The sequence below is a fragment of the Trachypithecus francoisi genome, unplaced genomic scaffold, assembly GCF_009764315.1.
Source record: "Trachypithecus francoisi isolate TF-2019V2 unplaced genomic scaffold, Tfra_2.0 Lachesis_group3, whole genome shotgun sequence".
In the NCBI taxonomy this organism is placed as follows: domain Eukaryota; kingdom Metazoa; phylum Chordata; class Mammalia; order Primates; family Cercopithecidae; genus Trachypithecus; species Trachypithecus francoisi.
In genome coordinates, this window is record NW_022681468.1 from 45,072,111 (window position 1) to 45,096,403 (window position 24,293).

General features: G+C 36.6%; 1 protein-coding gene across 6 annotated transcripts in view; it reads right to left on the reverse strand.

Moving 5' to 3' along the window:
* Nucleotides 1-24,293, reverse strand: part of PCNX4 (pecanex 4) — a 43,521-nt gene that overhangs the window by 6,507 nt on the left and 12,721 nt on the right. For 3 of the 6 annotated variants that reach the window (XM_033187851.1, XM_033187854.1, XM_033187852.1), the window contains exons 2-10: nt 19,943-20,684; nt 13,347-13,526; nt 12,764-13,251; nt 12,416-12,516; nt 12,182-12,301; nt 9,540-9,903; nt 6,721-6,824; nt 2,801-3,834; nt 2,239-2,425 (exon numbers count right to left, since the gene is read on the reverse strand). In XM_033187851.1, coding sequence (XP_033043742.1) covers nt 2,239-2,425; nt 2,801-3,834; nt 6,721-6,824; nt 9,540-9,903; nt 12,182-12,301; nt 12,416-12,516; nt 12,764-13,251; nt 13,347-13,526; nt 19,943-20,631 — 3,267 coding nt within the window. In that variant the 5' untranslated portion in view covers nt 20,632-20,684. Of the gene's footprint in view, nt 1-2,238; nt 2,426-2,800; nt 3,835-6,720; nt 6,825-9,539; nt 9,904-12,181; nt 12,302-12,415; nt 12,517-12,763; nt 13,252-13,346; nt 13,527-15,918; nt 16,084-19,942; nt 20,685-24,293 lie in introns of those variants that run through there. The other 3 variants (XM_033187855.1, XM_033187857.1, XM_033187856.1) reach the window with 3 other exon arrangements.

Genomic DNA, 24,293 nt, shown 5'->3' on the forward strand with positions numbered 1-24,293 from the left:
TGAAGCTCTCTTCCTTTTCATTCATTCTTTTCTCTTCTTTGGATTGCGTAATCTCTATTGATCTAGAATCTTCAAGTTCACTAATTATTTCTTCTGCCAGTTCAAATCTATTGTTGAGCCCCTCTAGTGAATTTTTCATTTGTTTCTTTTTTATAATTTCTATCTCTACATACATTCTCTGTTTGATGTGAGATTGTCACCATATTGTCCTTTATATCTTCAACCATGGTTTCCTTTGGTTCTCTGGACATTTTTATAATGACTACTATGAAATCTTTATTAAATCTGACATCTGTTCCCTCTTACAGGCAAGCCCGGTTGTCCACTTTTTTTCCCCTGGTATACGGGTTAGACTTTCCCATTTCTTTGCATATCTCAACTTTTTGTTGAAAATCAGATATTCCAGGTAACACTGTAGAAATTCTGGGTGCTGGTCCTCTTCATTCCTAACTCCAGGGCTTGTTATTATGATGTACTTGTTTAGTGATTGGCTGGCTTACTGTAGTGAAGTCAATCCCTGTCTGCTCCCTACCATCCCCCGCCCAGTCTGAAGTCTCAGATATGGCCTCTCATAGAGTACAGTCAAACCGAATGCATACAGTTACCTTGGGATGGTTTTGGCAGGGCTATCTTGTCTGTTAAGTGTTCACACCCAGCTATTAAGCTCCACTGATTGCCAGCTGGTTACTCTGTTTTCAACAAAGACCTGGGGCATACATTGCTCCACAGACTGATCCAATTAAATGTGAACTTGAAAGGAATAGCTTTTCATGTGTTTGATCCCAGGAAGGCTCTTTGCTGTTTCTTCCCCTGAAAAAAATCTAGCCAGTTTACAGTTTAGCTTAATGAACCTACCAGTCTCCTAGAAATTAGTTCTCACCACAACCTCCATTGTTTATGATGTTTTCTTTTTTTGACACTATCATAAAACAGCAAGTCCTCCACTGTTTTTAAGAACATTTTGGGCTTCAATGTGTCTACACTCTGTTGCAGATAAATCAGTTCCTCTGGGAAGAAGAGATTCAGAGCTTTTGTTGTTGTTAATAATAATTTGCTTCTTCCACTGGGCAAAATCCCTGAGCCAGAGTTCTGGGTGAGAGCATGCTTCTCTCTTGAGTGACCCTTCTGCTTTAGGAGATAAGCACTTGGTGGAGGGAATGAGTAGCCTCAGGTCTTTCCAGCTTGCCTCTCCCAGCATAGGACCTCCACATTATGAGTGGGCAAGAGTGATCAAAGCCCTGGTATTTTCTGTGGCACCACACCCAAGATAAAGTCTCCATCCCATAAGTGTAGTGGGCCAGAAGGGAATCTTTACTTGGACTTCACATGCCTGGAATCTAGCCTCAGCAACAGGTAGCTGGGACAGGATTAAAAATGTTGAACTCCTGCCCTTCCTGGGAAAACAGTCCTCCAACTGGGAGTTCACAGAGAAGAGAGCCTATGTTTTGGGTTGTACCAGTCTGAGGGGAGATTCCATCTTGCTGAGGTTCAGGTAGGGTAGGTTTTGGTTCAAATACTGCAGTCTCTTACTATTCTCACTGGGTTTTAGCAGATTTTTTTGAATAAATTTGTGTTCATTTGCTGTATGCCCTTAGGAGACTTTCTAAGACTTTAAATGGTTATTTTAAAAAAATATAATTTTCAACAGTTTCACTGGGGAGTGCATTTGCAGAGCTCCTCAAACCACAATGCCAGACAGACAAAACCATGATAAGCTCATAACATTGAATCTTTCATATTGTGTAGACTTGATGACATTTTAAATGCGATAAGAACAAGTACTAAATCTTAAAGAGTCATCCCCTATTTTAAGTCTCTGGATTTTCACAGGTTAGGTTTGCTTCATTACAGTATAAACATCAGCAAAACACTTTGCCACTTACAAATAAATTTTTCTAGGAGTCAAATCCAAGTGATAATTCATACATTGAACATAGGAATACAATCCATTTAGTCAAATATTAACTAGTATATTACACATACTTGGCTCTCTTATAGGTCAGGTATTGCACTATGGCTACACAACATTTTTAATTGGCTCCTCTTCAGTTGGCAAAAGTAGAGAGATCAGCTAGAGTTCGTCTAGCTTCGCCATAAAGTCATGATTACAAATGCCTTAAAACTATAATATATCACAATTATAATGTTATATCATTTATCACTTAGTTCAAATACTTTATAATTGACATCCATTCTCTAAGGTTACTATATATACGCTTAAAAATTTTTTAACCTTACCATATTAGAATCATACCCCAGAGAAAACAAGTATGGCTTTTCTTGTAAAATTGCTTCCTTCCACTTTTCATCAGATACCAAACCAATGTACCAGTCACATTCATATTCTTCAAGATACTTAATCAGTTCTCTGAAGTCTTCTATTGGACCTAAACTTGCTTTATCAATCATTAGTTTCAGAGTATACCTAAAAAATGGAGAACCGCAGAATTTTAGAATATTTGTTGTCAACTTTATGGCTCAAATAGATTTTGTTAAATCAATATTTTAAGACATTGAACTGATCTATCTCAGATAAAGAGTGGAGGGAGAAATGATGCAGTTAAGGTGAAGAAATCAGTAAGCCATAAAAAAACAGGTTTTCCATATAAACAAAACCAAAGGAAGCACAAATTAAAGCGTACTCTTGATATAATCACACTACACATGAAACATTTTTTTCATTTTGAAGAAAGTAAATTTTTCAAAACTAGAAACGAAGAACTGTCTTCTTGTATGTGATTTAGAAAAATCAGTATTTTTCCGCCAATGTTATATCTTACATATGATCTAAATGGATTACCTGAATGCTTTCAGTGCTAGTTGAAACAGCTCTGGCTTTTCTGTGAGCCAGTCCAAAGCAACAGACCAAGGCAAAACACCACTGTAAACTCTCAATATATGACCAGGACTAGGAGCCATATTGTCTATTCCAAAAAAACTGAAATAACAAGTCATTACTGTATGAACATAAAAGTCTTTTAAAACTTTGTCGTTGGCAATTTCTTCCAATACATTTGAGGCCTTTTCTTCTGAATGAAAACATTCCAATTGCCTTAAAACAAATTGGTACCAGTCTTCTGGAAATAATGAGCTCATCTCCTTCATTTTGGAATTGGGCATACAGCTAGTCCTCCACTCTGCAGGTAAGCATACTAAGTGAGAATGTGAACAACTGAATTCCATGAGAGGAATATATGGCGTGTCTTCTCGTTTTCCTTTGTCAACAGCAGGGTATCCTAACAGAACTGCTTTGTAAAGATCGTTTTCACGAACAGTGCCTGTAGAATGATCACCAACCCTCTGTGATTCTACTGATCCTGGAATAAACAAATTTGTACCTGGCAAATCTTTCAACTGATGTTTTTCTTCTATTACTTTTTTGATAGTTGGCTCATCATCAAAAATATTGTCATCAGACCAGTCATCAAAAGTTTCTGAATTTAAACTATCTATGTCTTCTGGGGATTTGGGAGGTGGCGAAGTGTTCGAAGCAGGCAAGATTAGAGGTGCTTTCCCTTTATTTTCAGTGTTGTGAACATTCTCTTTCATGCCAGGCCTTTTGGAGCAGTATTGAACAAGTATCCACACAAGTACTTTAACGAGGTCACCTTTAAATTCTTTTAAGTTTTCATGAGAATCAATTATGCCTGATAGAACATTCCTGGCATCAGAATATAATTTCACAGGCAAAACAGTACAGGGTGTCAAGACATTTCCAAAGTGTTCATTAAGGGAACATACTCCTGTGTATTCTTGCTCAAAAGCATCTTCAAAAACTTCATCAACTCTGCGAGCTTCTGCAGTATGACAGGATGTTTCCTGCAATTCTAACCCCTAAAGAAGAAATAAAAAGTACTTGAGTTTATAATCATTTATTACATAGAATACAGCAACTAGTCTTGTAAATGCCCATAGATTCTCATCACAAAAATATGGAAAATGACAAAAACAATTTCTTTAACTCAAGAGCAACATCCTGACTTAAAAGTTAACGGCACTTAACATATTTGATTCTGGATAGGATTAAAAATAATGCTACTATTTTTTTGAAAATATTATGGAAATTCTACTAGAAATTGGGCAAATGTATTAGGTATGAATATAATTTTAAAAGACTGTATCCATAGTTAAGAGTAAGCCACACAGTAAAAATTTTTAAATTATAATCCTGGAGGAGAAAAAGGCAAAATTAGAATTATACAGTATATACAGTAGTATTATACCCTTTCCATCCCACTTTATGAGACTAACAGCATTATTCAATGCACGGATGTGCCAGAATTTATCATTCTCCTGTTACAGATTTCTAACATCATAATGCAGATTTACTTCTTTGATTAATTTGGTTACTGCTATGTCAGTAGTGCCTAAACCAGTATCTGGTACACAGTGGGTATGCAACAAATATATGCTGAGTGAATGAATATTATCAATATATTCTTACATAAATTTTAAACACATTTTGATTACCTCCTTAGAAGGAATCACTTGAAAAGGATGTATCAGGTCAATATTTACTATTATAATTGCTACTGCTAATTTATATATTTTTACAAAGCTGTCAGTGCCTTCAGAACTTGTTTTTAAGTCACAGCTCTACCAGGTGGCTGGCACACAACTTGAGCAGGTCACCTACCCTCTCTGAGATTCCTTTCTCCTCTGTTTCAAAGGAAAATAATCCTAGTGCATATGGTTGTGACGGTTGCATGCTTTGTAAATTTTAAAGTATTAATTGTTAATAGATGGCATGGCCTAACCCAGCTTGCGTCAAGAAAGGACAGAAAAAAAGAGTACCATCAAAAAGTATATTTTTAAACCACATATGTCACAGAGCACAAAGGATCAATCAACATTATTAGGTATTATTAAACCATATCATTTTTAAATAGAATAAAAATAAGTAATCAAAATGTCCTCAATATTTTTTATCTTCTCGTATGGGTTAGACTAGAACAGAGGTTCTCAATCTGTAGGTGAGTCAGCATCACTTGAGAGTGCTCTTTGAAATACAGATTGCTGAGCCCACCCCCAGAGTTTCTAACTTAGCAGGTTCAGGGTAGGGCTCAAGAATTTCCACTTCTAACAAGTTCTCAGGAAGTATTACTAATACCAGTCTGGGCACTGCATTTTGAGAACCACTGGAATAAAGAGACAGCTTTTTAGTCACTAGCGATTTTATCCAATCTGTGCTAGTACAAAATATTAACTTAACTATTCATTAAAAAAATTTTTTTTTTTTTGTTAAAAGCCTATTCTGTGCCAGGCACTGTTTCGGAGGCTTAGGATGTATTCCTGAATAAAAACAAGAGATCCTTGTGCTTGTGATACTTATAAAGTGAGGGACATGGGTAATCAACAGTAAAACTAATAAGTAAATTATATAGTTTGTGAGAAGGTATAAGTACTATAAAAATAAGGAAAAAGTAAAGCAAGGCAAGGGGGATTGGGAGTGCTGGGATAACAATGGGAGTGTAATTTTAAATATGATGGCCATAGGAGATCTCACTGAGGAGGTGACATTTGAGCAAAGACCTGAAAGTGGTGAGGGAGGGAGTTAGATGATTATCTGAAAGCAGAGTGTTTCAGGCAGAGGGAATAGCCAGTAGGCTGGAATAGAGTGAGAGGGTTAAAGTAATAGGGAAGGCCAAAGAGGGAATAGGAAGCCTGGCCATTTAGAGCCTGGCTTTTACTCTGAATGAAAGAAGAGATCCACTGCAAGGTTTTGAGTACAGAAGTGACATGGTTTGACTTAGATTTTAAAGATCATTCTGGTTGACAGTATACTGTAGGGGCACATAGGTGGAAGCAGGACAACCAATTAGGAGGTTATTTCAATTATTCTGGTAAGGGATCAAGGTAGCTGGGACCAAGGTGGTAAAAAGAGATGGGATACAGCATATGGTTTAAAGGTGGAGCCCACAGGATTTCTTGTTGGACTGGGTGTGGGAGTATACAAGTGAAAAAGGAGTCAAACATGACTCTAGTATTTCTGGCCTGAACAACCAGAAGGACAGAGTTGTCATCAAGGACTGCTGGGCTCTGGGACACTCTGGTGTTAAAAGGTCAAAGAAAAGAGAAGGAACCACAAAGTAGAGAAGTAACCCATGAAACAAGTGAAGAGAAGAGAACAGCTGTGTAAAATGCTGCTGATGGTTCAAATAAGACTCGTTCTGAGAGTTGATCACTGGAGTTAGCAATATGCCAGGCACTAGCGACCTTGACAAGAGCAGGTCGGGTGGAGTAGCAGGGTCAAAAACCTAGAGTAAGTTGAAGATAGAATGGAAGAAATTAAATTGGAGATACAACTATAAGCAGCTCTAATAAGGCCATTTGCTCTTCAAGGAAGGAGAGAAATAGAGTATAGCAGGTAGGGGCAGTAGGATTAGAATACAGTTTTTATTGAGAATACTTAAATGATATAGGAGTTAAAAAACGTTACTGATTCACACTTTTGAGATGCTCAGCTAGACAGAGGTAACAAGAATAGGACGGGAAGGAATGGAAGCAGGTATATTTTGTTACCATGCTCTATTATACAATTAACATTAGTTCATCTATCAACATGTGCTCATCGAAATATACTTTAAAAATCCCTAGGTGTTTTCACAGGTAATTGAAAAGATATTCTTCTTTGAAACTGAGTGTTTGATGTGAACACAACAAGTAAAATTTTACACATGAACTATAAAAATACTAGCGATGTTTTAAATGCACACTGACCTTAATGTTAATATAGCAGTAAGTATAGCCACATTCCAGAATCATTATCCATATTAAACGATCCTGAAAACGGCCCAAGTAATGAGATCCAGGTAGGAGGAGACCTACAACAAATTAGAAAAAAAAAAAAGAAAATCATTTTTCAAGCTTCTTTTATTTTGCCATGTGAATCTTCAAAACTGAAAAGACATCTAGAACTGATTCATGACTCCTACCCTCTCATTAGGTCATGAACAGAAATAACTACTCACTGCGTTTCAAGAGGCATTAAATTAACTCTTTACAAGAGCAGCTGGAACAGACAACCTGCAGGTGATAATACATAAAAATACAAGGATTTTCCAGAAAAACAAATTAGAACTTGTCGTATAAAATCTTAAATACATGTCAATTATATTAGGAAAAGTGTTGAGTTTATAAAAGTCAGCTTGACAGTCATGACTTAAAATATCTTTGACATTTTTATATACATGCATATGAACATATAAAAGTGTTTTATGGTTTAAAAAATGTACATAAAATGCTACCACACTGTACAAATACTTTTTAAATTTAGCTTTTCTCTTTTATTAATGAAATTTGCCTACATCTATGGCAAACAGCTAAAATTTATTATAACTGCTGTCGAAAATACACTGTATCAATTTAATTGAATTTGAGTATTCATTTCCTCATTGATAAACTTTTCAGATGTTTCCAACTTTTCACTATTATAAGTAATGTTGCAGACATTACCTTTGTGCAAGTCTGCTTGTACAACATGTGGTTCAGAACAGTGTTAACATACCAGAACCGACTGCTATTCTTCAAAAGGTCTGCTTATATGGTTGGTCCTTGCCTGGCATCTGGGAACCCGCTACCTGGTAAGAGTCTCCCATTGTGTCTAACTGTTACAGTATACACCAAACACCTGCTCTCCTTTTGGGATTCTGGAGTATTGGTATGTGCTAGGCAGACAGTGCCTGCATGACCAGCCTGCAATAAAAGCCCTGGGCATTGAGTCTCAAATGAGCTTCTCTGGCAGTCAACACATCACAACTTGTTGCCAGGGAATTAAGCACATTCTTTGTGACTCTGTGCAACTCCTGGAGACTTGCACCTGGTCTCTTTTACTCCTTGTGATTTTTCCCTTTGCTGATTTTGCTCTGCATCCTTTTGCTATAATAAATCTTAGCTATGAGTTCTCCTAGTGAACCATCAAACCTGGGGTAGTCTTGAGGACCCCCAAAACACATGTACTAGAATTTCCCTAGAATTGGAATCACTAAATCATGGAATCAGATATTGGAATCCCTCAGCCATGGGATATGTACATCTTTATTAAGACTACCATTTAACTCTTCAAAGTGGTTGTAGAAATTTACATTTCCTTCCAGAAAGGTCTGAAAGTTCTTGTTCCCCATGCCCTAGCCAGTACTTGGTAGTGTCAAATTGTTTACATTTTTGCCACTCTGATGTATATGAAATATTATCTCATTGCTTTTTTCCTCACCAGAAAATACTTTATAATACACTTCTTGGTTGAATATAATTGGTTTGATAATAAAGTATAATTTTTATCTAATTACTATTTCTGATGGGAGTTTTACCCCACAGGTGTTTTAAAAAGTAGAATAGTATTACATAATGAAAATTAATTAGCACTGGATAAAAGTATTATAAGTATAGACTATTTTCTATAAGAAAAATGATTATTCATAAAACATTTGTACTACAAAGATAAAATATTTTTCTTCGCATAAATCATCTCACATAATAATTAGAAAAGTTCAACCCCAAGTAAGCAGTTTATTAAAACTCTAATCTTAAATTGCTACTCTGCCTAGAATGAGTTTGTCAGAAAGTTATCTGTCATTTTAAAAACAAGTTTCAGGGGTTAAAGCACATGGCAGGAGATGACACACTAGTGTCATCAATTTTATACCTTATCTAAAACCAACCTTGAGAAGTACAATACAGTTAAAATTTACAGTTAGTGTTTGACAAAAGCATTAGAACTCATAAAATTAGTTTACTGTCATCAAAAACCTATTTTCTTGCTAATAACTGCACAGCATTTCATTTTGGGAGGCTACCTTACCTACTGATCACTGACCAAAGTTCTTGTTATCCTGTCCAGTTATCTTGTCAGACTGCTTAAGTCTCTATAACTTGTAAAGTATGAACAAAATTCCCTCTGCTCCTCAAGCGCATATTATGTAAAGCTAGTTTTCATAAAGTTTCATTAATAAACAAGACTACATTTTAAAGTTTGGACTTTCTTAAAAAAAAAAAAAAAACAACAGTAACAGCCAGTGTACTATGTTTTAAGGTTGAACCACTGTGGGCCACATATTATTACATAATGCAGAAACTTTATGAATGTATGCTATTGCATCTACTTGACATGAACTCATTATAAATTCAGGGAAATCCTGGGGGAAAGGTGTTTCCATGTTTCAATGATGCAATCGTAATCTGAATTTATTCAAGAAAATGTATTTTAAAAATTATCAAATCACCTTAATAAAAATTTCCCCGAGTATTTTTATTTTGTAACTTAATTTAGATGAAAACAAGGAGCAGGAGATAAACTTCTAATTTCATATTTAGTCCTTCTGCCTACACATCAAATTGTTATGGTTGCTATGCTATCTTACAGTTGGATAAAACTACACATCAAATTGTTATGGTTGCTATGCTATCTTATGGTTGGATAAAAAGATTGTTTTCCTGTTTGTTATTTTTTTGTACTTTAAATACATCAGTGAGAAATTCTTTTTTTTTTTTTTTTTTTTTTTTTTTAGTGAGAAATTCTTGAGCACAACCCATTTACTTACCTAAACTTCCAGCTGCCATTGCAGTCTGCAGCACAGCAGTCAACCTGGGCACCATTTGGTAGTAGTACACTGTATCTGCACACACACAGGCTGTGGTGCCCGCTGCTCCTGGCCAACTCTGAATAGGTCGGGGAAACCCCACCAAGAACACAGGAAGGGTGAAAAGGGGGAGTAAGGGAGAAGACAGTAGTGTAGAAAAAATTATGATGACCAACACGAATGGAGAAAAGACAATGTTGAGTATACATAAAGTGGCAGTTGTTTTTCGACGTTGTTTTTTCTCTGTCCATGATGTCAAAAGTACAGTCATGGCAAACTGCAATTTAGAGATGAACCGAATCAAACGATCACGTATGATACCAACCTGTAGAAATGTAAAAATTATTTTTATCTATCCTTAAAGATTTTTCATGAATTTTCAAGATCACATAAGAAAGACTATACAGTAATTTTATTATTGCCCCAATATTTTTGGAGAAATAGATCTTATTCTTTGATTCTTTGTTAACTTTCTCCAAACTCACAATTAATAAACAAGACTACATTTTAAAGTTTGGACTTTCTTAAAAAAAAAAAAAAAACAGTAACAGCCAGTGTACTAACTATGTTTTAAGGTTGAACCACTGTGGGCCACATATCACATAATGCAGAAATTGACAAGTTCCTAGAAAGACACAAATTACTAAAACTGGCTCAAGAAGAAATAAAAAATCTGAATAACCTACAAAAAGTAAAGATATTGAATAATTTAAAAACTACCCACAGAGAGAAGCTGAGGCTCAGATGGCTTCAATACAAAATATTACATACCACAAAACATTTCAGATACATATTGAATACTACAGAACACTTACGAATAATCAATACTATCCTTCACCAACTTCTACCAGAAAATAGAAGAGTATGGAACATTTCCTAACTCATTTCAGGGGATCGGTACTACCCTGATACATAAACCAGGCACTGATATCACAAGGAAAGAAATCTAGATAAACACACCCCTCCTCCCTCCTCAGCCTCCCAACGTGCTGGGATTAAAGGCGTGATCCCCCGCATCCAGTCAGACAAGGATATGTTCTAAGAAATGTGTTTTGCAGTATCATGAAGTATTAAACACGGAGTTCTTATATGACCAGAAATTCCAATCCTAGGTACATATACCTAAGATAAATGAAAACATATGCTCACAAATAATGAGATTCATCGAGTGAATATTATACAGTGTACACACACAAACCTAGGTGATATAGCCTACTATATACATAGGCTGTATGGTATAACCTATTGCTCATAGGCTACAAACCTGTACTAAATGTTACAGTACTGAATACCGTAGGCAACTGTGACACAATGGTAAGTATTTGTGTATCTAAACATTGAAATTGTACAGTAAAAATACATTATAAAAGATAAAAAATGGTACACTTGAATAGGGCACTTACTATGAATGGGGCTTGCAGCACTAGAAGCTGCTCTAAGTTAGTGAGTGAGTGGTGAATGAATGTGAAGTCCTAGGTCATTACTATACACTACTATAGATTTTAAAAACACTGTACCCTTAGGTTACTCTAAATTTATTTTTAAAATATTTTTCATTCTTCAATAATAAATTAACCTCAGCTTACTATAACTCTTTTATTTTATAAACTTTTTTACTTTTTGACTCTTTTGTAATGACACTTAGCTTAAAACACATTGTACAGCTGCTCAACATTTTTCTTTATAACCCTATTCTGTAAGCTTTTTTCTATTTTAAAATTTTTAACTTTTAAAAATTTTTTTGTCAAAAATGAAGATACAAAAACACATATCAGTCTAGGCCTACAGAGGGTCAGATCATTAATATCACTGTCTTCCACCTCCACATCTTGTTCCACTGGAAAGTCTTCAGGGGCAATAACATACATAGAGCTGTCATCTCCTGTGATAACAATGACTTCTTCTGGAATACCTCCTGAAGGACCTGCCTGAGGCTGTTTCACAGTCAACTTTTTTTTTTTTTAAACATAGGAATATACTCTAAAATAATGATAAAAAGTACACTAAATATATAAATATAATACTTGCTTATTGTCAAGTATTACATGCTGTACACAACTGTATATGCTATACTTTTATATGGCTGGCAGCCTAGTAGGTTTGTTTACACCAGCATCACCACAAACATGTGAGTAATGAGCTACCCTACAAGGGCTATGCCACTAGGTGATAGGAATTTTTCATCTCCATTATAATCTTATCAAACCACCATTGTATATGTGATCTGTCATTGACCAAAACGTCCTTATACAGTGTATGACTGCACTGATACACGCTATAACATGAATGAACCTTGAAAACATAAAAGTGAAAGAAGCCAGATGCAAAAGATCACATGCTGCAGAATTCCATTCATGGGAAATATCTAAAATATGAAACCCATAAAGACAGAAAGTAGATTAGTGGCTTCTGGGACTACAGTGGGTAGTAGGTGAGATGGAGGGGGAATGGGAAATAACAGTTGAGGTTTCTTTTTGGGATGTTGAAAATGTTCTAAAATTAGACTGCAGCGATGACTACAAAACTGAATATACACCACTAAATGGATACATATTACAGTATGTAAAAGATACTTCAGTAAAGCTGTTAAAAGACACATTTACCAGTAAGAGTCTGATTCCTGTATCCAGGTTTCTGTTCCACCATATGTCTGTACTAGAGATCAAATGTACTGTTGATACAATGACTGTCTCCAATAAAGCATTTTCTGTATTCTGCCATACCTGCAGTATACAAATTATTCATTAATTAGATTAGATAATCTAAGTAAACTATTAAACAAAATTACAATAAAACTTAGCAATAGGAAAATACTATTAAACACATATTAGGATTACCATTCTAAAGGCTCTTGTGAATCCAATAGAGACAGACACTGAGTGGAGCCCTTGTAAGGAACTGTCCAATGAGAGAAATGCTATCATGGCAAAAGGTGATACTAAAACAAAACAAAGAGACATTTAATTAAGGCAAAACAGCTCCTTCTACCATATTTTATTTTGGCAAATATACATTTTTTCTGAGCACATTTAAGCAATGAACTAAAAAAGCTAATAAACAAAAAACCAAAACATAAAAGAACACTTGTATGTGGTATAATACCACACAAATATGGGAATTCAGTAATATTTTTTACTTCCAGGATATGATTTGTAACACAAGGTTAATAGACTATATCTTCCTACCTAAAGTTAGCAAAATCCGTCTGACAATACCAATCTTCAAGAGCCTAGTTTGCTTCTCAAAGAATACAGTCACAGTTTGCACATCCTTCGGATAAAAAGGATTTCGGAAAATTCCAATGATATACACACTTTGAATTTCTCTAAGTATCCACAGTATTATAAGTAATATCATCAAACCATAGCCCACAATAGCCTGGGAACTGCCCTTAGAAATCTGTGAGAAGCCAGCAAAGTGATGAAGCAAACCAGTTTCTAAAAGAGCGAAGACTAATATAATGATGTAGAAAAGGCATTCCTTCCATGAAAAATGTTTTTCTGGACCACTGGGTAAATTCTTAGATTTGGTTCCAATTTTGTGACCCACATCACTTAAGTTCAGACTCAGCAAGAAACCAAATCCAGTCATGAAAAGAACCACACCAACAGTGCTTGGAATGAAATATGATGTTATAGCTGTTCCAGCAGACATGATGAACATTACTAATAACCTGTAGAGAAAAAAAAAGAAAGAAAGATTTACTTGAAAAGAAAAATGTTCTTTAAGAATAAGTTACATATAACATCAATATTTAAAAATAAATACCGTAGGTGGGTTGACATAGATGAGCCTCCAAGGCCGAACTCTAAAATCTGCTCCATTGCCCATAAGAAAAGTGCATCGGGTGGGGGCAGAGTCCCAAGTGCCCACAGAAAGGGTAAGAATACAAACAAGATGTGTAAAATCTGATTCATTTGTTCTAGAGCTGGCATATTTACCATAAACCTATTAAAAAAAGAACATTTAAATCACACAAAATATATAGAAGAGGATCTTTTAAGGAAAAGCAAAGCAACACAGAATAACAACACACTCCCTTCCAAAAAAATAAAAAAAAACCACATACACACACCACACACAAAGTCTTAGTCCCAACTTTTAAATGATCAATACATACAAATTATGACAAGTGTCCTTCTACATCAGCAACTACCCCTACACAATTGTGTACAAGCTTAGCATTTAGAGAATATGTGAACTCAAATGTGCAAAGGAGGAGGAAGTAATTAAAAGCCATCATTGAGTAGTAAGAAAATTGAATACAGGAATTTGTAAAACTGAACAACTGAGGCCATAATGAGAGCATAAACATTTCTCCCTAAATGTCTAAACTACTACATTGGCTGAAATTCTACCAATGATTCTTCAGAATTTTTAAATTTTATAATTTAAAATTTCAAGTAACTTTGGAAAGTCAAAGCCTTACTCACATTCATACATTAGCAGCTAAAAAAAAAAGAGAAAGCTCTTCTCTTCCTCTGTCTTGTACTGTCCCGCTCCCAGGACCCAGAAGTTAACATTAGAATGGTTAATATCAGAAATGAGTAACTCAGGTTATGATTGTATCTCTGCAGGTTAATCTAACAACTTAACTAGCATTTACAGCACTGTTCCATTTTGCATAAGCAGTGGTACGAATTTGAGAACACAAACTTGCACATTACAATCTCCTCATGAAGTAGTGACTACCTCTACCTTAAGTGGAAAAACTCAAACTTGGCACAGCACTTAACAGTTAAATGTACCATCATCAAACTGCTTCAAATAATTTAATTTTAAAGCACAGGACTATACATATTATCAATATATTATGAATTTTAAAAAAAATAACGCTAATCAAACACGGTGTCCAGAGACCAATAAGGTCAGAGTACTTCTGGGGTTCCAAAGATAACTTTCAAAAGACAACAAAATCTCAAAACTTACAGCATAATTGTACTTGAATACCCGAACTACTGGGAATCCAAGTTGAGGAGAAAGACAATTTCTGGGGCTGGGCATAGTGCCTCACACTTGTAATCCCAGCACTTTGGGAGGCCAAGGTGGGTGGATCACCTGAGGTCAGGAGTTCAAGACCAGCCTGGCCAACATGGTGAAACCCCATCTCTACTAAAAATACAAAAATTAGCTGGGTGTGGTGGTGGGTGCCTGTAATCCCAGATACTTGGGAGGCTGAGGCAGGAGAATTGCTTGAACCCAGGAGGCGGAGGTTCCAGTCAACCGAGATCGCACAATTACACTTCAGCCTGGCCAACAAGAGCAAAACTCCGTCTCAAAAAAAAAAAAAATAATAATAACAATAAAGAAAGACAATTTCTGAAATAATTATCCACTTAAGCACATGCTGACAGTCCCAAAGCAAATGTATAGCAACTATGGATATAATATAGTAATGGCATTGTATGTTTGCTCACATGGATGTCAGGACTATGCCAACTAATGTGCTCTGCCTCATAATGTATGCCCTTCAAGTTTTTATAAGCAAGAGAATTAATGAACATAAGATTAACAATGTGATACTAAATTAGAGGACAATACTTTTTTATAAAATAAAATTCATTTCATTCTGAGTAGAAACCATTCAAGTAACAAAAAAATCAAGAAAATCAAACCATACATACATAGTAAGCCACAGGAAGGTCAAAGAAAACATGGAGATTGGTACAGTCTTTTTTTTTCCCCTAAGAGAGCACTCCTCTATCAAGAATAGGATAATTTGTGTAAAAAGAACGTATGCTCATGAAACCTTTTATCAAAACTAGATTCTACCCCTAAATCTCTTTTGGTCCTTTAACAATAAGCAATGGCAAAGTAAAGTATTTATATACAAGGATAATATAACTGAAGTAATCAAACATTGTGAATATTTTCCTGTATATAGGACTTAGCTCCAAATGGATCATTATTGTGGTTAATTCTTTAATATGGAAAAACATTAAATTATAATATTTCTGATAATGTAATAAAAATGTTCTAGGGTAAAAAAAAATCTTAGCCCTTAAGATGACAACTTAGTTTGGAACCTAACAGCTATAAAAATGTTTCAAATTCTGCACACTCACTAAGATCCACATGTCAAGAAAAAAGATGTTTTCTACAGTGGCTAAGATGATGTACACGTGTATCATTCATTCAAACAATTCCCGAGTGTCTGAGCTAAGCACTGTAGATTTAATGTTTTTGATAAAAATTAAAATGCACAGAAAAAGTCATTTAAAAGTATTATTACACAACTGTACTAGGTAAAGAATAGGGAAGGAAAAGATTACCACGCTGTGGGGTTCACATCTTCTGCTTCCTTTTGTATCTTCTGAAATAAAACTAAGAAACAATTTACCTGTCAACTGGCCAAATTTGAAGAGTCCATGCATTTCATACATCATTTGGCTGCAGTATCACAACTATTGTCTAGAGATGATCTCAATTCTATTATTTTCTGAATCAAAAGTGAAACCGGAGGTAATTTTTCTGGATAAAATAGTCATTTTCTTCTTTAAAAATAGATGTGGGGGCCAGGCGCGGTGGCTCAAGCCTGTAATCCCAGCACTTTGGGAGGCCGAGACGGGCGGATCGCGAGGTCAGGAGATCGAGACCATCCTGGCTAACACGGTGAAACCCCGTCTCTACTAAAAATACAAAAACTAGCTGGGCGAGGTGGCTGGCGCCTGTAGTCCCAGCTACTTGGGAGGCTGAGGCAGGAGAATGGCGTAAACCCGGGAGGCGGAGCTTGCAGTGAGCTGAGATCCGGCCACTGCACTCCAGTCTGGGCGACAGAGCGAGACTCCGTCTCAAAAAAAAAAAAAAAAAAAAAAAAATAGATGTGGGGACTGGCTTTGTCTTTTTAGTTACAGTTAAAAAAACAAAAACAAAGAACTCTTTGTAATTATCAAATCTTAAACATTAAAACTGTATATTAAATCCAACAAGATTTTAGTAAAAAACCTTTTATGTACTTTTAGAAATGCGTAATGCAGAATGTCAGGAAAACCAAATTAAAAGATTCTTTTTTAAAATTAAAGAACTTAGGACATCATTTTGAACCCAAAGATTACATCAGGCATTCAATTTCTGATCTCAGAAATGGGATACAGAGACAGTAACTCAAGAATCTGTATTCTGAAAATAATCACCTTACAAATTTTAAATATTTTAAAGGCAATCATGTGTATACACACACTTAAACTCAATTTTACTAACTTTTCAAAACCAAATATTTAACTGGAATATATTTTATAGTCAGTAAATGGTAGTGGTATTAAGAAACCAATTATAAATGGATTTCCTGTTTATTAATCCTCCCCTTACATTTTTGGTTAGGTGAAGAATTACATGGGCATTACACCGCCTTCTGGTTCATAAATGCAGTATAACTAGAAGAGATAAAAAGTTAAGAAATTGCAAACAGACACCCAAGAAGAGGTCAGTTTCAGTGCCCAAACTGACTTAATATTTTAAAATGCCGTGTCTTAAATCAGCTTGGGCTGCCATAACAAAATACCACAGACTGAGTGGCTTAAACAACAGAAATTTATTTTCTAACAGTTCTGGGGGCTACAAGTACAAGATCAGGCTGCCAGTATAGTCAGGTTCTGGTGAGGACTCTCTTCCTGGCTTACACATGGCTGCCTTTTTTCTGTGTCTTTATGTGGAAAAAAGAGAGACATCAAGCTCTTTGGTGTCTCTCCTAAGGGCACTAATCCTATCAGACTAGGGTCTCACCTTCATAAACTACCTCCCAGAGGCCCATCTCCAAATACCATCACATTGGGGGTTAGGGTTTCAACGTAAACATTTTTGAGGGAACACAATTAGTCTATAACATTCCATCCCTGGCCCCTCAAAACTCATGTCCTTTTCAAATGCAAAATACATTCATTCCATCCCCATATCCCCCAAAGTCTTCACTCATTCTAGCACTAACTCTGATGGCTAAAGTCCAAAGTCTCATCTAAATCAGATATGGATGAGACCTAGGTATAATCCATCCTGAGGCAAAATTCCTTTCCAACTGTGAACCTGTGAAACCAGATGAGTTATGTGCTTCCAAAATCTACGGGTAGGGCAGGTATAGAAGAGACATCCCCACTCCAATAGGAGAAACAGGAAAAAAAGGGTGATGATCCCAAGGAAGTCAAAACCTAGCAAGGCAAATTCCATTAGATCTAAGAGCTTGAGAATAATTGTTTGGTTCCATACTCTGCCATCCAGGCCACTGGGGTGGCAGGTCACCGTCACTGCTCTAGATGCGGGTACTGCTTCTGTGGCTCTGAAGTTCAGTACTGCTCCCAAGGCTTTGGGTAGAGGCTATCTGACTTGTTGAAACTGAGGTGGTAGCCCTCAAGACCCTTAAATCACCTTTGGCATCATTTTCTCCTTTTCTAGAAGAATACTGCACATTTGTAGCTGAACAGTTCTATCATTACATCCTGCCAAATCGAAGAAGTTCAACTGTCGGCCTTCATTACTTCCTGTCTCCAACCACTTCAACTCAAACTGGCAGTGTTTCTACTCATATAATGCCAAAAGCTCTTTACTGAGAGACAGTCCAGCCCCACACTTTTGGTATTCTCCTCAGAATATGCTTTCTCATGTTTTACAATATGGATAATCCAGGCTGAAAATTTTCCAAATCTTCAAGTTCTGGTTCCTTTTCTTGCTTAACAATCCCTTCTTCAATTCATCTCTCTCCTTTCACATTTTACTAGAAACAGGAGAAGCCAACTGCTCCTTTCAACACTGCTTTGAACTCTCCTTACGTAGGTATCCAACTTCATGGCTCTAAAGTTCTATCTTCCACAAAACACACTAGGACACAGTTCAGCTAAGTTCTTTGATACTTTGTAACAAGGACTGCCTTTCCTCTGGGTTCAGGGGACCTCAGACTTTATCAGAATCACCCTTAATGTCCAGATTTCTAGCATGCACATCAAAACTCTTCCAGCCTTGGCTGGGCATGACGGCTCAAGCCTATAATCCCAGAACTTGGGAGGCCGAGGCGGGTGGATCACTAGAGGTCAGGAGTTTGGGACCAGCCTGGCCAACACGGCGAAACCCTGTCTCTACTAAAAATACGAAAATTAGCTGGGCATGGTGGCACCATGTCTGTAATTGCAGCTGTTCAGGAGGCTCAGGGAGGAGAATCACTTGAAGTCAGGAGGCGGAGGTTGCAGTGAGCTGAGACTGTGCCACTGCACTCCAGCCTGGGAGACCGAGCAAAGACTCCGTTTCAAACAAAACAAAACAAAGAAACAAAAAAAAATCTCTTTCAGCCTCTACCCATTACCAACAGTTACAAAGCCATTTCCACATCTTTAGGTATTTGTTACAAAGGTATCCCACTTCTTAGTAGCAAAATCTTAATCAGCATGGGCTGCCATAACAAAATGCCATAGGCTGAGTAGCTTAAAGAACAGAATTTATTTTCTCACAGTTCTGAAGGCTGGAAGTCCAAGATCAGGCTGCCAGTATAGTCAGGTTTTGGTGAGAGCTCTTTTCTTTGGCTTGCAGGTGGCCACCTTCTTGCTGTGCCCTTAGATGGCACAGAGAGGGAGAGATCAAGCTCTCTGATACCTCTTCTCATAAGGGGACTAGTCCCATCATACCAGGGACCCACCTTCATGACCTGATTATCTCCCAAAGGCCCCATCTCCAAATACTGTCACATTGGGGTTTAAGACTGTGATATATGAATTCTGGAGAGACACAAATATTCAGACCATAACATGCCTGAACAGATGTCTACCTGGACACCAACCTAAGAAAAGAAAGCTGCAATCTATAGAGACAGAGAAAGAAAAGTCAAATTTGAAAAGGCAAGTAAAAGGGGTTATCAAACAATTTTGTGAACAATCATGTTTGTTAAAAAAACTATTTTCTACTTTTCTTCTGTAACAAGTTGGTTTTTAAAAAATCAATATTACTTCTATTGTTGCTATCACAAAATTAGAAATAAATTTTCTATTTGTCTTAAAGTCACTCAATTTTTATATAATACTTATGTGTATAAATTTTAAATTCTTCCTTTCCCCCCCACAGGAAAGTTCCATCTCCTTACACAGGTTCCAGCCAGGCTATCCTAAAAACTCAAAGCTTCTTATTTAAAGTGAAACACAAAATTGAAAAGTTCCTTCTTTATCTCAAAAAGGGTTAAAAAAAAAACAAAACTCTTTAATAAGTTTCAGCTATTGCTTTTGTATGTTTTACAGAGATTAATCCTGAAAGAATAATTATCAAAATAACCTGTTATCCAATGGTTTATTTTTAATCCATGGATTCATTTTTTTGTAACACTAAAAGGAGAGCTCTCTTACTCTGTATACTTAAAAACAAAGCAAGTTACAAAGTATTTGGTAGGTTTTTACCTGTGTGCCAGATCCACAGAAACAAAGAAAAAAATATAAAGAGGTCTCATAAGAGGAGTAATTTCGTAAGTATCCTGTGTTTGGAAAGTCGCAGTCTCTGTAGCTGTGTTTACAATTAATGAATATTCTCCTATACATAATGTCATCCATCCAAAGAAGAATAGCAGAGCAGTGCCTCCTGTACTGCCATACAGCAAGGTTATTCTATTTGGGAGCAGATACCATGTTCCAAGACCACACGCTAATCCAGCAAGAACAGAATGAAAAACTGTATTGACTACATATTTCTTGCCAGGAATGAGAAATTTGACAGTCTCAGCACCAGCACAACTTGTAAATTCATGCTCATCCTCCTCTGCTAAGATATCCGTGGCTAATATTCTTTCTACTGTTGCTGATTTGTTTCTGGCGTATAAACTTGTGAACTGGATGACAAATGCAGTAAAAAGCATTAATCCACCTGAAAGTGCTGCTGTGTAATAGTCTTTCAGGATGCCTAACTGGTACAAAAGTGTTCCGACTCCGCCCCAAACCCATGGCATTAGAAAAAGAATAATTTGATTAACATATATGTAAGGAGGGGCACAATAGCCTAATTTGAATCGAGGGCCTCCAAGGACAGTCTGTGGAAAGCGCTTCAGAAAGAAGTCCTGCTTGTAATCATTCAGTAGAGGCACATCTGGACTCATCCTCACTCGGGATTATTCTGAAAGTCACATGCTTTTCTGTAACACAGCAGTTTCTAAAAAATAAAAATTAAAAAAAAGTCACTGTTTGAAAATGTCTTCCTTAAAACCTGTGAGGAAAAACCTCACACTACTATTTCATCTCCTTACTTCCTTCAAGGGTAGGATTTATAATTGTACTTCTCAGACCCCTTCCTGACACATACTTGTTTTATAGCAACTTAGTGTTAGTTTGTTTATAACATATTATAAACAAAATAAATATGCAAATATGCTCAGTTATTTTATTTTTTGAAAGAGGGTATCACTCTGTCACTCAAGCTGGACAGTACTGTCGTGATCACAGCTCACTGCAGCCTTGACCTCCCAAGCTCAAGTGATCCTCCCACATTAGCCTCCTGAGTAGCTGGGACTATAGGCACATGTCCCTATGCCTGGCTAACTTTTTATTTTTTGTAGAGATGGGGTTTTGCCATGTTACCCACCAGGCTGGTCTTGAGTATCTGGGCTCAAGTGATCCTCCTGCCTCGCCTACCAAAGTGCTGGGATTACAGGCATGAGCCATTGTGCTCAGCCTTATTTCTTTAAAAAAAAAACAAAAACCATATTCTTTATTAATTTATAACCTAATATTTGGAATTAGACTTTAACTCACATATTTAAATTCTGAGGTCAATGGAAAGTCCAAAATGTCAATACTTTCAACTCAAATCAATTTAGGCTACTTTTATTCAATAGCCATATAATGTAAGTATCAAATAACATAAGTTATCTTCAGTTCAACTTTTCCTTATTCCTTGCAGCTTATTCTGAAAAACAGTTACCCTACACAAAACCAGCTAGCAAAGTATTACTTTGGCGGATCATGTTAGGCTAGAAAGGAAAAATTAAATTTAAAGCCATCTTAAAATAGCCTTTCTTCCAGTCAGTTTAAACATAATCTTTCCTCTAGTCAGTTCTACCTAACCAGTATCAATTCTGGAGAGAAATTTGGGGCAGCATGAAAAGTTTGGGGGGGTCACCTTTAAGAATTAGTACCTTAGATCACCTCTTTGTTATACCGCTATGGAGTTTTTAAAATTGTAAACATCTATCTTCTTACATCTTTCAGTCATTGATCTTAGTTCTGCATAGAATGAATCACAGCTTTTAAATCACAGGACAGCCCTGCAAGTACAGCTGGCCCTTTGTGTCTGTGGGTTCTGCATCCATGTGCAACCAACCACAGACAAAATAGTCAGGAAAATAACTGTATCTGTACTGAACATGTACAGATTTTTTTTCCATTATTCCCTAAATAATAAAGTACAGCTATTTATATAGCATTTATATAGTATTAGGTATTTTAAGTAATCTAGAAATGATTTAAAGTACAGGGAGGAAGTGCATAGTAACCTATATAGGCATATACGATACCATTTTATATCAGAGACTTGAACATCCTTGGATTCTGGTATCTGAGAGAGGTCCTGGACGCCATACTCACAAAATAACAGAACTACAGGGCCAAAATGAACGTTAGTGGTCTACGGGTCAATCTTAGGGAATGGAAAGAGTGCCTCCTTCCCCTTTGTACGAGCTTGTCTCCTGCACTGACGTCAGGCTCAGTGTACAATATTCCACTTTGTCTTATAGAAGCCAATGGGTAAGGAAGGTCACACTCCTGTGGGAGGGGATAAACATTCTGACATAAGCTATCTATGGAAGATGCCATCAGACAGGAAAATGAAGAATGTGGATGCGCCTGAAATTTCCCCAAGGAGTTAGGTAAAGTTGGCCCTTCTGGCTCTACTGAGATAACTCAGAACAAGGTAGGGTGGCTTCCTGGGAAAGTAAAGATACTTTATAAACCAGATTATCTATCTGCATGTTAGTATTTCTGGGTCTTTTGTAAAGTTTTGTTTAAATGTTTTCATCCATTTGACGAAATAATCTGTGATCATATTCCAAACAGTGCAATATCTGAAGCGTTATTATTATAGAAACATGGAAAGATGCCCACGATATACTGAAAAGTAAAATAAACACACTACTGATACCATTTGTATCCAAAAAAGAGTACACACATCTATATATATAGATTGCAGTATATGGTTTGCACATATATAAAAAGTTTCAGAAGGAATATTAACTAAGCTCTGTGTCTTTTATATGTAACATTTAACATCTCTTCAAATTACCAAATGTCGTCCAGAACTCTCAACCTCACACCCTGTAAATACGTTCTGTGTTTTTCTTCCTGGGTACCACTGAGCTCATACTCTCTCCTTTGCCTAGGATGATGTCCTCTCCTCCCTTCCCTAATTAGTAACTTTAAACAACTTTTAAGACATTTCTGAAAATTTTGCAGGAGCAGTTTGGTGTAGCTGAGTATCTTTTCTCTCTGTATACCAAAACCACTGCTTGTTCTACATACTACAAGTTGGACATCACAAATCTGAATATCCAAAATCCTCCAAAAGTTGGAACTTTTTAAGTGCCAACATGATGCTCAAAGGAGATGCTTAACAGGGCATTTCTGATTTTTGGATTTGGGATGCATAATTGGTATAATATAAACATTCCAAAATCTGAAAAAAAAACAAAAACAAAAACAAAAAAACCCCAAATCCAAAACACTTCTGGTCTGAAGGATTTTGGATAAAGGATACTCAACCTTGTAACATGTATGAACATATGGCATTCTTGGAGTAACTTCTTGTATTGTTCACCTCTTTACATTTTATCTTTTCAGGTTTATTTATTTTCTCTACTAACATGTTATTGGGCATAGGGGCTGATATGGTTTGGCTGTTTCCCCACCCAAATCTCATCTTGAATTGTAGCTCCCATAATTCCCATGTGTTGTGGGAGGGACCTTATGGGAGATAATTGAATCATGGGGGTGGTTTCCTCCATACTGTTCTTGTGGTAGTGAATAAGTCTCACGAGACGTGATGGTTTTATAAGGGGAAACCCCTTTCACTCAGTTCTTATTTTCTCTCGTCTGCTGCCACGTAAGACATGCCTTTCACCTTCCACCATGATCGTGAGGCCTTCTCAGCCATGAGAAATTGTGAGTATATTAAACCTCTTTTTCTTTATAAATTACCCAGTCTTGGGTATGTCTTTATCAGCAGTGTGAAAACGGATGAATACAGAGGCCACATCTTGAGACTCTTGATTCCCCATATTTAGCAAAATACCTTTCCATGGAGAAGCATGTAATACTTTAATGACACAGCCTAAATAAGACAATTAAAGTTGGAAAATATGTCATATTGCTGTCTTAAAGGGAAGCTGGGAGTATTTCCCATTTTCTTTCTTTTTTTTTTTTTTGAGATGGAGTCTTGCTCTGTCACCCAGGCTGGAATGCAGTGGTGTGATCTCAGAACACTGCAACCTCCACCTCCTGGGTTCAAGCGATTCTCCTGCCTCAGCCTCCTGAGTAGCTTGGATTACAGGTGTGTGCCACCACACCTGGCTAATTTTTATATTTTTAGTAGAGACGGGGTTTCACCATGTTGGTCAGGCTGGTCTCGAACTCCTGACCTAATAATCTCTGCCTACTGGGATTACAGGCGTGAGCCACCGCACCCAGCCGTATTTACCATTTTCAAAAACTTGCAGCATATCCTACTCTACTCAAAATAGTAAGCCCATAAACTGTTTATTCAGCTTTAAAA